The 12900-nt window shown below is 41.8% G+C and overlaps 2 protein-coding genes across 2 annotated transcripts in view; one reads left to right on the forward strand and one right to left on the reverse strand.

The window, feature by feature from the left end:
* ora1 (olfactory receptor class A related 1) overlaps positions 1–12900 on the forward strand; it is a 140132-nt gene that overhangs the window by 22620 nt on the left and 104612 nt on the right. The window lies entirely within an intron of this gene.
* The window catches only part of LOC311028550 (plexin-A2-like), a 60137-nt gene continuing 59340 nt past the window's right edge, over positions 12104–12900 (reverse strand). The window contains exon 31 of the mRNA XM_084033181.1: positions 12104–12211. Within this exon, the coding sequence (XP_083889307.1) occupies positions 12116–12211 (96 nt within the window). The 3' untranslated portion in view covers positions 12104–12115. The remainder of the gene's footprint in view (positions 12212–12900) is intronic.

Genomic DNA, 12900 nt, shown 5'->3' on the forward strand with positions numbered 1-12900 from the left:
GGGTTCGTACGAATGATGGAAATCCTTGAAAACACTTGAATTTTAGTGTGGTGTTTGAAAAGTGCTTGGATTTAGAATAAAGTGCTATAAATGTGTGTTGTATGTGATGACATCTATGATAGAACAGAGAAAAGAAGATCTCCATATCTGAGGGACTGAAAACAGCATTTTCTGACATTTCTTTATGAAAAATGCCTTTTGATGATGAACAGATGATGAAAATAGTTGGTGATTATATTTCTGTGGATCTGTTAGTGGAATTAGTTTTCCTTTCATTTGTGGTCCTTCTGTAAAAAGCTGTCTCCAAACATCATGTTGGTTGTTTAGAGGACAATAACATCTCATTTAATGTGATGAACAAGTGACATAATAAGTAGACTGAATACTGACCATTGGATTGGTACAAATATGGAGTTTACCACAGCTGGAAGGGGCTGGAAAAGCATGGAAATGCACCTGGAAATGCTTGATTTTGACTTTGGAAAAGGTGGGAACCCTGGATGCAGTGCTACAGAAGGTGTTTTTTGGTGATCGATGGCGTTCCCCGTCTGGACGGGAGCCGCACTAATCCGCCACACAATGAAAGGTGCTGGCTGACAATGGGGCGACACTCTGGGCCTTAATAGGCTTATTGGAGATAGACCGTGGAGCACCGTATCATACTGGAAACAAAAGTGCGATTCCACTGTGATGCTAATGATATTAATCCATTTCAGAGCCCCCGCCGCTGCCGCTTGGCAAGGCCATCAATCAACAACAGGCCATCCCAGTAGCCAAGACACCACAGGAGCCGCTTAAACCTTTCACACTTCCACAGAGTCCTGAGACCACCAACCCCCCCAAAAACCCTGCTATTGGGGATCTTTTGTTTGCTGTTTTGCTCGCTGTTCTCAGCTGTCACACATCTGGAACCACTGGCGAAGGTATGCTAAGTGAGTTGTTAAAAAGAAAAACAAAAAAAAAGCCCCGCCCTCTTAGACAAAGAAAAAAAAGCAGAGAGAAGTAAACTGCGACATCTTACATGCTTGAGAAATGCTCTTGTAATTTGATTCCAGTCCAGTGCCCTGTAGTAGTCCCTGTTTCACCCCCCCACATCAGCCCATTTCCTCCCTGTTATCCCCCCCCCCCCCCTCCCTCCCTTCTTGCCAGAACCCTATCAAACATTCAGCTCAAACAGCAGGGTGTTGAGGTGGGCAATTGCCCCCTCTCTGTGACTCGAGATGAGCTCTGCTGAGTAATCGGCGGCGTGTCCATTACAGCAGCCACAGCTGGACGGCAGCAAAGTAAAACATTCATTCGACTGTTAGCTGGTTAAGTATTTCTGCTGCTCGCGTCCTCGTGAATCACAGCTTCCTGTCGGATGGCAGTCAGGCACAGAATAGACCTTTTACCCTCTTGAGAGAAGTTCTTTCTTTCGTTTTGGGGGGTATTTTGTGGCTTAAGTAGTTCAGAGGTCACCTGGACTCTGCTTAATCCTAACCCTCTACTACCCCTCCCCCTCCCAAAAATAAATAAACATAGTACCCATTGATCGTATGTTCTGGCACTTGCTTTAGTATTTTGCACTTTGTATCCAACTAACTGAACTTCTTCTTGTGAAATCCTTACTGTACTTTAGTGATATTCTGTTGCACTTGTCTTCCAACAAATGTACTCATTGTCAGTCTGTTACAGAAAACAATGGTTTAATTGTCCAAGAAATAAAAAACAAGACGTCTGGAGTCACAAAATTAGATTTAGGGTGCTTTTATTTACAAAAAAAATAGTGTTCACAAAAACTTGGACATCCTCATCAAAACAAACAAACAAACAAAACAAAAATAAACCAACAAACAAGGTCTCATAAATAATAATAATTAACAAGAGGTTTCTTTTCTTCCACGTCACCTGTCTGCCTTACAGCCACGTTTGGATAAAAGCTGAAATGCTAAATGCCCCAAATGTAAATGTGAATCTCAGTGAAAGGCGTGTTCTAGTGTTTCATTGTAAATGGAAAGTAATAAAATAGTCAGATTTCTTTTACCCTCCATCATTAGAGGAGGACCGCGGTGAGGAAGTCCGTCTTCCTTTTGTCAGTGTTTTGTCTAAAGTGTCCCAGAATCCAGAAAGGTCATTCCTCACACGACAATCTGGAAGACATTTCTACGGCGGCGTCCCGTGATTTAAAGCCTATAGGCCTCCGCCTCACACGGCTTTATTTGTTTACAGTATGTTGACTGGTCCTGCACATCTGTTGCAGCTTTACGGAGTTTCAAAAAAACACATTCTTTTCCCTTTTAACTGCGATGCACGTTTCCCTTCACAAACGGTACGTTGCAATCATCATATATCTGTCGGCGCGGTGGATCGTTTGTGACAGCGCTGTGTATTTTTGGTTGAGTTTGCAAAGCCAGATTGGCGTATTAAATGTATGATGGCGTGTCTCAGGAGAGAACCGGCGGTCTCAGTATCAAAAGAGAATCACTGCACTTTTGTGCTTGTACTTTCTCACGGCGGGTCCCCTTTAGATTTAGCCTCTAGTTTGAAAGACCGCAAGCAGTTGAGCCGACGCCAAACATTATGTGAACGTGGTGTTTTTGTCTTTTCTACAGTTATAATAAGCATATGGATTCACACACGCATGCCTGTTTCTGATCTCAAACAGAAAGCGACGAAATAAAGCTTATTGTCCGTCATTCGTTTTGACATGCTGGGAAAGAAAAACATTGATGCTACAGCCTGTTTTCAGAGCAAAATGCATTTAAAATGGATTTGGACTACAGCTAGTTTTTCCAGACATGTTAGATTTTAGTCTACTTGCTGGTAATTTGGTCTCTTTAGACTGAGGTCGGTCACAATGGAGAAGCTTTTAAAAATGAGCCTAGCTAGCAGCGTTAGCTCCAAAAGTTGCTAAAACTCAGGTGAAAGCCACCGACCACCAAATTATTATAATTAATTCATTTCATTGATTGATTGCTGTCAAATCCAGTGAGTCTGCTTACAATAGCTAGACCCGCCCACTTTTCAGCAGTCCAATCAAATGCAATTGATTTGATTTCAATCCGTCCTGCAACTATCACCACTCTAATATTAAAAATGCTCTAACATCCGTTTGACTGGGACTTGAAGAACATGCATTTTAAAAAGTAATGAGCGACGGCGTTGACTAATTACATTCGGAGGGTAAAACTAGTCAAACGGTGCCGACGGAAAGTAACATCCAACATCCCGCCTTCAGTCCCACTCTAATATTTCACTTGGCTTGGATGTGTTTTCGGCAAAAGGTCACTGGTGCTTCATCCGAGAAGTCTTATTTAGTGTGAAAGTTTGGGCTGCTAATTGGAACCCCCCCCGGACCCACGAGGCTTGGCCGACCAAATCAGTCGTCTACTTTAAATGGCAGATTGCCCTTCACCTACTGGAGAGCTAATTAGCAGAATATGGATTCAATGTCTTTATATCTACACACAGAACTTGGAGCCATACTGATAAAGTTCAGCATGAGACAGCAACTTTTTTGTTTATATGTATATATATACTGTATATATCCATCCATCCATCCATTGTCTACCGCTTATCCTGTATTCAGGGTCACGGGGGGCTGGAGCCGATCCCAGCTGTCATTGGGCGAAGGCAGGGTTCACCCGGGACAGGATGCCAGTCTATCACAGGGCCGACATGTAGAGACAAACAACCATTCACACTCACATTCACACCTACGGGACATTTAGAGTCATCAATGAACCTATCCCCATCCTGCATGTCTTTGGACTGTATATATGAAATGTGAAAAATGTTTGCTAGTAATTGTGTGTGAGAGTTCACCAGCGATGGGTTTATTAGTGCGAGCCTCAGGCAGAGCGTCCAACAGGAAGTTGTAAAACAGAGACTCTCCTGATGTGACGATTTCCTTTTGTGGGAAGGAAATTCCTCGGCCGACACGTTCATAATTCACAATATGATTTCAGTGAGTCATGGTTCTGTTTTGACTCAAGGAAGTGACCTCTATTATCTACTAACAAATAGTCTCCAGCCTTCTGTCTGCTTCTCTGATGTCACTAAGTGTACCCAGGATTTCAACCTCACTCAGGTTAAAAAAGATGCCTATCCCTCCCTATAGAGAGGCTAAGCCCCGCCCCTTCCTGTGTTCCCTCATTCCAGTGAAATTATGAACGGTAGTCATGATATCTCGAGACAAATCATTCTTTCATCCTGTTTGAATCGTACCATGAATACAAATATAAATCAGTTTGTCGAAGTATCACTTAGTTTAGTTTGAAACTTCCCAGGGAGTTCTTGTCTCACTCAATTTACGGCATCATCGCGGCCTCGCCGTGCTCCATAGCTCGGTAAGTTAGCGATGATCCACGCACAAATGTAACATTATCGTACCTGATGATGTGTTTGATCCAGAGTCTCTTACTCAGTTGGGAAAATGTTTTCTAGTTATCGTCTTCTACTTCAACAGTAATACGACAACATTTCTTGACGTGTACGAAATGATTTGTCCATGCTTTTTTTTATGAAATCCCACGAGGAACATTGAGGGGAGCGTGACTTAACCTTGACTTGTCCAAAATCCACAAAACCAGCCAGGAAATGAAGAAAATCACTTGCATGACTGCAGCTGGGCGATGCTACGCTACGATTAGCCCACGATCCTGACTTAACGAAGGGTCAATTCATTCTGATTCTCATTAGCGGTGAGGAGATTTTCAACAATGACATAACTTAATTTTGGGTAATAAATTTGCACAAGCATATGCAGAAAGCACAAACTCGTTGTAATACACATTTCAGCTCACTGATCTGCTACAGAAAGGAGGGAGGGAGCCCCTTAAAGTGATTTCATGAGTGCAGGAGGAGGAGAAGTGGGAGTAGGGAGGAGAAGTGGGAGGAGGTGGAGCCGTGGGAGGGGGTTTCATTTCAAACTGCAGCAAACGTTGACCATTACCTCGCTGAGCGGTGAGGTCTCTGCCCTCGAGTGAGCGGGAAGGAGACAAAAGAAAGTACAGCGAAGGGAAGGAAGTGTTTGTATTGATGAAGTCACTTCTTCCCAAAACAAAAAGTGTGATAATGACGCTTCGGTGAGGGTCTCTGGGTGCAGTCTGGGTCCAGAGGAGGACACGCACACACACACACACACACACACACACACACACCCTCAGGCGGTCCTGCTGAAACAGAAACCATTTGTCACTGACACATTCCTTTTCCTTATTCCTGTTCCACATTTCCCCATGATCTCTCTGTCTAACCCCCCCTTTGTGCACAGACGGCTGTAAACAGTGAATGGATGAATGAATGAATGAATGCTCATGCTGTCCGTTTCCAAGTCATGATTGTGATTATAACCTTGGCCACATGATGGCACCACTACACTGGCTCGGCGTCCAGATCGACCTCGTCAGTACATCATTGAATCCTCGGTTTATCGCTTCAGACGGTGTATTTCTGTAGAACTGAAAGCATCTCATGTTTAAAAGAATCCATGTGAATATGTTGTGACCAATTGTTAGAATAATTAGCTCATCCCATAAATCCTGAAACAAGTTACTGATGGAGGCTGAGCTGTGTGGTCATTCCACATTCATCCTATAGAGTCATTGGCATTTTTATTATTTATTTCATCCTCCCGGTTTGGGCAGCTGTCTTTTTGTCCTTGGCAAGAACAAACATATCTGCGCCTGTTTGATTGTGTGCACGCTGATAACGCAGTCTGCATTTAATTAAAGCAGCGGGAGAGCGATGCTGCGGACCCCCAGTGGGCTGGACGAGGGGATGGGAGGCTTGATTGTACAGAAGTACGGAGGTGTATGACACATCTCCATCTGTATCCACTGATTGTGGCCGCCGGTTTGCTTCCCAGCTGTAGGAACCCAGACCCATAAGGAAAGGAGAAAAGAGTGTGTGTGTGTGTGTGTGTGTGTGTGTGTGTGTGTGTGTGTGTGTGTGTGTGTGTGTGTGTGTGTGTGTGTGTGTGTGTGTGTGTGTGTGTGTGTGTGTGTGTGTGTGTGTGTGTGTGTGTGTGTGTGTGTGTGTGTGTGTGTGTGTGCGCGCAGTTATCATGCAATCCTGCACAATTACAGCCTCGGAAAATACTTTATGCAGCACCCCCCCAGACAGTTTCTGCAAAAATGGATCATTATATATAAGCTTCAGGCAGTTTATATTTAATGTATGTTTTTGTAACTGTATTTACACGTGTGACATCATCACATTTCAGAGCATGAAACCAGTGTTTATTTAGCATTTCTGCTTACAAAGTGATTAAAACCATCTTAGATTCAATTTACAGTCATATAACATTATTTTAAATGCTGTGACTTTTGTAAATCTGAAAAAAAAAATCTTAATTTCCTATCACATTGATTGACTACTCGTTCCAGCAGCTGTATGGTAGACGTGTTTCCGTTATTGTGTCCACCCCCGTCTCCGGGGACACAGGTGAATCTTAACAATCTGACATCAAGGAAATCGAACCACAACCTTGTCCACTGACTATTTTTATATTCTAACAGAAACTCTGCCAGGTTGTTCAAGGTGCACAGAAGAGGCCGAGGCCTTTTTTTTCTTTCTTTTTTCCTATTCAGCATTCATTCCACAGTTAGAGGCGTAGTTTGAATTATTCCTCAACATCTGCAGTCTGAGCGGCAGGTTCATTTCCCCCTGAATCAAATATTCTGGGCAGCAGAAAACGGGCCCGAGGTTCTGTCCTATTCCACAGAAAATGAAGTGTTGGGCTGTTATTCTTACCGAGCCGTCCCTCACGATGTGGTGTCATGGACGACTCGGCGTGATTGAGATATTATGACAACCGGAAGAATAGTCGGGTTTCTAGCAGCTCCGTAAACCCGTTTGGTAACATCCGTACCAAGGAGATGTCCGGCGGCTCGCTCAGCTGTCAGTCGAGGAGGTTTGAGTCCTAATGATCCTTGTGTGTGTGTGTGTGTGTGTGTGTGTGTGTGTGTGTGTGTGTGTGTGTGTGTGTGTGTGTGTGTGTGTGTGTGTGTGTGTGTGTGTGTGTGTGTGTGTGTGTGTGTGTGTGTGTGTGTGTGTGTGTGTGTGTGTGTGTGGTTAGTGAGGGGGGATTGCTGTCTGCTGAGTGTAGGAACTCTGACAAGCAAAGAGAGGAGGGAGGTAAGACTAGGAGTCAGAGCCTGGCAGGTGTACAGAGGATCCGCCAATACGCCGATGACACCCCCACCTGGTCTGACAGGTGTGGGGCAGGAGGCCTGTGTGGTTCATGTAGCCCCTCCCCCTCCCCTCCTATACTGGCTCAGAGCCCCGAGGGTTAAACATGAATAATGAATTCTGACTCCGTATGGCAAGTGCTCAGGAGCCCCTATATACGGCTTACATGCCGTACATTTTCACTCAAAGAGGCCGATCATCACACATGGTGTTTTTTTTAATAAAATTCAAAAGGAAGCTAATTTTTTCTTCAGGATATTTCTTTGTTGTTTTCCCAGCTGAGCTCCTCTTTGATAGCAGACGTCGCCAGACAAGCTGTGTTTTAAATGGTGCTTCATGTGTAAACAAGATTTCCCTTTTGTATGGAATAAAACAGTTGACATCGTGGTCAAAATGATTGGCAATGTTTTGGGGAATATAAATAAATAAAGTTTTAGGTTTTAATACTTCCATCTCGTGATCAGGTGATAATTATGTTGTTGACTCGGGAATACAAGCGTTGTTTTGTCGAGAAAAGATAATTAACATTTTATGATGAGAATACAAAGAGTGCTTTTCTCTGTTGCTTGCTAATTCCACCACTTTAATGCTACGCTGCATTCAGAAAATGAGCAAAAATGGCCTTTATTGTGGTTTTTTTATGAAGCATTAAGTTGTTAAATTTGACATATTTAGTCTGTTTCTCTCCACTTCTGAATTTAGTAAAACTTGCTTTAAGTCTCTTTAGTTTAGGCAGCCTGCTACAACGGTTGCCATGGCAACGGTACACATGAAAATGACCAGCCTGCTTCCATTTTAATGGGAGCGGCTGTTCTACTCTCTACTATTTCATTTCTATGGACACTCCCACTGGGATTCGATTGATCGCCAAAGTCATCGCCTCGTCTTTTAGACTCCTTTTCCGTGAAAACCCCGATAATAATAATAATTGAACGGTCATATTAGTGTGCTGGTGGGCCACTAACGATAGATTATCATGTTATGTGTGTGAGTGTTTGATTGGATTGGGAATGATGTAATCTCTAACAGCAGCAGACACTTTCTGTGACGCCATATACATCTATGATCTGTGATGCATCATCAACATACCTATGATGCATTATAATGTGCTTATATCGCTGAATAATTATAGTTATAAGCACTCATAAATATTCATTATGCTTTATAACAATAGTTACAAAGCATTTATAATACTATTAGGTCAAGTTTCATAATGCTTCATAACTGCAGGTCATTTACTGCCCTTTATTTATCTATTGCAAGGATCTTTATGTTATTGCCATAGTTATAATACATTATAATCACATTTATAATGTGATTGTAAGCAACTTTAAGATGTCATTGTTTGCTTTAAGTAAAGTGAAGTAAATATCATGAAATGGATGCAAGAACAACACACATGTTTAATTTTTAAAGCAAACAATGATCACTTATAATCACATTATAATGTATTCTCACTTATTATACTCAATTAGCGTGTCCATTGTTCTGGATAAGTAATCTGAAATAGAAATTCTTTCTATAGGAATTAAGCATTTTGAGGACACAAGATTTTTATCCACCAGAGCTTCATATTGGGATTTCAGATCAGATAATCCTTTATTAGTCCCACAGCGGGACGTTTACAGGGTTTAACGCTTCGAAATATGGAGAAATTCTCCTCAGAATGATTTTTACAGAATCATCAACACTCCAAAAGACTCCAGGCGAAAATCATTTTTCATCAGCTGCGCATTTAATGTATAACAACAGTACAAAGTGAATCTTTTGCTTGCAAAATAGGAGTGTTTTTTATGTACAATATTTATACAATAATATATAGTTTTAAAAAACATTACAGTTTAAATGTCTGACAGTTTATTGCACAACACATTTTTTTTAATATAAATTATCATCAAACCACACATGAAACAGATGAGTTCTCTGTCATATTTCAACACTTAACAGGACATGTTATTTATTATTTATATTATTTTTATCTGGCTCTTCTGGATGAGCATGAATAAAAAGGTCCTGTGGGGAATAACGCTAACCCCACTGATACTGAAATGGTAAAAAAAGAAAGAGATAAAATAATGAATAAAGAGCGACGCTGACGGATAGTCGTTGTGACTTTTAGACGGAGCGATGAAACGACCTCGAGCTCGGAGAGAAGTTCATCTTTCAGCGTCGCCACGGGTGAAAGACGAGCCCATCGGAAACTTAAAACCCTGAATGTTTCATCGTGATAATCATTTGAGAGTTTAAGATATGGCACTCTATAAATACAGCAGCAAAGAGACGACAAGCAGTCAGGCAAAAATGTACACACCAAATTAAAAACTGGTGATTTTCACGCTGAAGGATGTACAACGATAGACAAACGTTTTAATGAATTAACGGTAACACTTTCTATGAAGGTCATGTGTATATAATGCATCATTTATAACACATTATAATGCATTTATAAGGCTCTATAAAAGTCGTTATACATGTTTATAAGCATGCATGACACCTTTATAACAAGGTTTATAACGTATTATACGCTTCATACCTCCATGCCCAAGTGAGCCCAGTGTTTGAAAGAAGAGTCCTGCATGTTATAAAGCATGTTATAACACAAACTCACGACTTTATAATCTGTGATGATGCGTTAGAGCAGCTCTCTGTGTCTTTATAACCGGCTCAAGTTTGGTAGTGAACGTATAATACATCATGTCCACCACTTATAATAAGTTATAAACCTTGTTATAAGGCGTCATGCATGATTATAAACATGTATAATGACTTTTATTAAGCCTTATAAATACATTATAATGTGTTATAAATGATGCATTACCGTCATAGAAAGTGTTACTGAAATGACTTTACAAGGATCAGCTGCTGGATCCAAATGCATGTATTTGTTAAACATATATCCAAAATATTAGGAACACATACTTTATACTGTGCTACAGTACAGACTTTTTTTCCCTCTACGTTTCATTTTCAGGTCGTGTTGAAAGTATTTGGGGGGAAAAAAATCAATAAGGCATCAGAGCCTTTCGTCTTCAGTTTAATCTTCACAGGAGCAGCAGGTGTTCGTAATATCTCGTACACTCTGGTTGCATTTCAAGTATCGCAATAAATGTAAACAATGACTGATGAGGCGGAGGGGGGCTTTTGGCTAATCGGATCCACATCGGACTCCTCGTAGCGTCATTAATCATGCTTTCTTGCTACAGTTCAATTTGGTCTCCACTTATCTTTGAATGGCTGAATTGGTGGTCCATAGATCATCGCTGTACAAAAAAAAAAAAATCTTAAATGGGAATCTTTCCCCCCGGAACAACGACGTGTATTATTAATCGCTTTCTTACGGGAGCATTTAACATGAATGAAACATGAGACGTGTTATATTTGGCACAAAGAGCCAGAGATTCGGCCCGGAAACATCTCCACCGTATATATGCTTCACATTTTGAAGGTATGCTGTGTTAATACAGAGCTGGAGCTTCGTGTTTACTGTCCAATCCCCGGCAGCGTCGTTCAACATCAAAAAAGCAACTTAGAACAGGGAGCTTCAAGTGGTGGAAAGAGTTTCTCTTCTTTGAGCCTTTGAAGGCGATCGGTGGGGAAAAAGGCTGAAAGCACAAAGTCACACATCTCCGCTGCAAACGGCCGCCGCCTCTCCGAGAGCCGTGATATGTCGCTGCGATTGAGTGTCCGTCACCTTTTGACACCTAAAAAGCACTTTGAGTCAAATCGGCTCTCGCCTTCGTCGAGCTGCTCTGGAGAGTCCTTTCTTATTAAGCGCTGCTGTGGCCACACACACACACACACACACACATTTAGGATACGCGCCGACTACAGAGACAAAAAAACGTCACCCGGCGGGAAAAAAGATTTGGCTGCATATTGAGGAAGCAGCGACGGTCCAAATCCTCTTCCGGTGCTCTGGAGGAGGATTCAGGACGGTCGGGCGTTTTGCCTGTTGGAGGTTCCTCTGAAACTAATTGATGACATTTGGTTTCCAAAGTGGCGCCTCGGGACGATCCGTGCTCCGCGGTCGGGGATCTACATACGTGTGTGTGTGTGTGTGTGTTTATGCATGAATCTCTTTGTGTGTGTGTGTTTGTACAATAGGTCCATTAAGTGTCCAATGTCTCTGTGCACATCGGTAGCTGTGTGTGTGTAATGTGTGTGTGTGTGTGTGTGTGTGTGTAATGTGTGTATGTAATGTGTATGGGTGTGTGTGTGTATGTAAAGTGTGTAGGTGTGTGTGTGTGTGTGTGTAATGTGTATGGGTGTGTATGTGTATGTAAAGTGTGTAGGTGTGTGTGTGTGTGTGTGTAATGTGTATGGGTGTGTATGTGTATGTAAAGTGTGTAGGTGTGTGTGTGTAATGTGTATGGCTGTGTATGTGTGTGTGTGTGTATGTAATGTGTATGGGTGTGTGTGTGTGTGTGTGTGTGTATGTAATGTGTATGGGTGTGTGTGTGTGTATGTAAAGTGTGTGTGTTTATATGTAATGTGTGTATATGGATGTAATGCGTGTGTGTGTATATGTAATGTGTGTGTAGGTAATGTGTGTGTGTATATGTAATGTGTGTGTGTGTGTGTATATTTAACGTGTGTGTATATGTAATGCGTGTGTGTGTGTGTGTGTGTATATGTAATGTGTGTGTGTGTGTGTGTGTGTGTGTGTAATGCGTGTGTGTATATGTAATGCGTGTGTGTATATGTAATGCGTGTGTGTGTGTGTGTGTGTATATGTAATGTGTGTGTGTGTGTGTGTGTGTGTGTGTGTGTAATGCGTGCGTGTGTACACATAATGCGTGTGTGTGTATATGTAATGTGTGTGTGTGTAATGCGTGTGTGTGTACACGTAATGCGTGTGTGTGTATATGTAATGTGTGTGTGTGTGTGTGTGTAATGCGTGTGTGTGTATATGTAATGTGTGTATAGGTAATGTGTGTGTGTCTCAGCTCTCTATAGACATGACTGAGATGATCTGCTCTAGTTTATATGCCAACTTCTGCTTCTGGGCCTGTTCATCCTGCTCCAGTGCCTCAATGATCTGAAAACACACACACACACACACATTACACATAAACACACACACACAGGGTACGCACTATGAAACATGAAGACACAAGGCTTATAGTCGGTCAGTTATAGGAAGCATACAAATCTACCACATCTGCACACACACACACACACACACACACACACACACACACACACACACACACACACACACACACACATCTACAGCACCAACTGCTTCCAGTAGTTATACTAGTTTATTTATAGGTATATTTAATGAATCATCATTGATTTCAGAGTTCAGATGTATCAACAAACAAGTATGTAACTCAGTTCTCAAGGATGTGCTGCTTTTTCTCCCTTTTATAGAATTTTAAATGAAATATCTCAACATTTTCAAACAGTTTTCAAACGTTCTCAAAAAACTTCTGGTTTTGAATATACCGATACACACACTGCTGTACCATGACTCAGCCGTTTCTACACTCGGCTTAGTGACTTTAATGTTGTTGTTGGTACGATTTCATGTCGTGTCTTGTGTGACGACATCATAACCTCGTGTTTCTGAGTTTGAATGAAGTGTGTGTTACGACGCCTAACAGCACATTAATATCTCAACGGGTCGTTTTTATTAATGTAATCACACAATACAGCAGCCTACACTCCTGAGTGTACCCTTCTCCTTCTCTGGGGATTCAACACGTCGAGTGACAGCTACTA

This window comes from Eutrigla gurnardus (genome assembly GCF_963514095.1).
Source record: "Eutrigla gurnardus genome assembly, chromosome: 2".
NCBI lineage: Eukaryota > Metazoa > Chordata > Actinopteri > Perciformes > Triglidae > Eutrigla > Eutrigla gurnardus.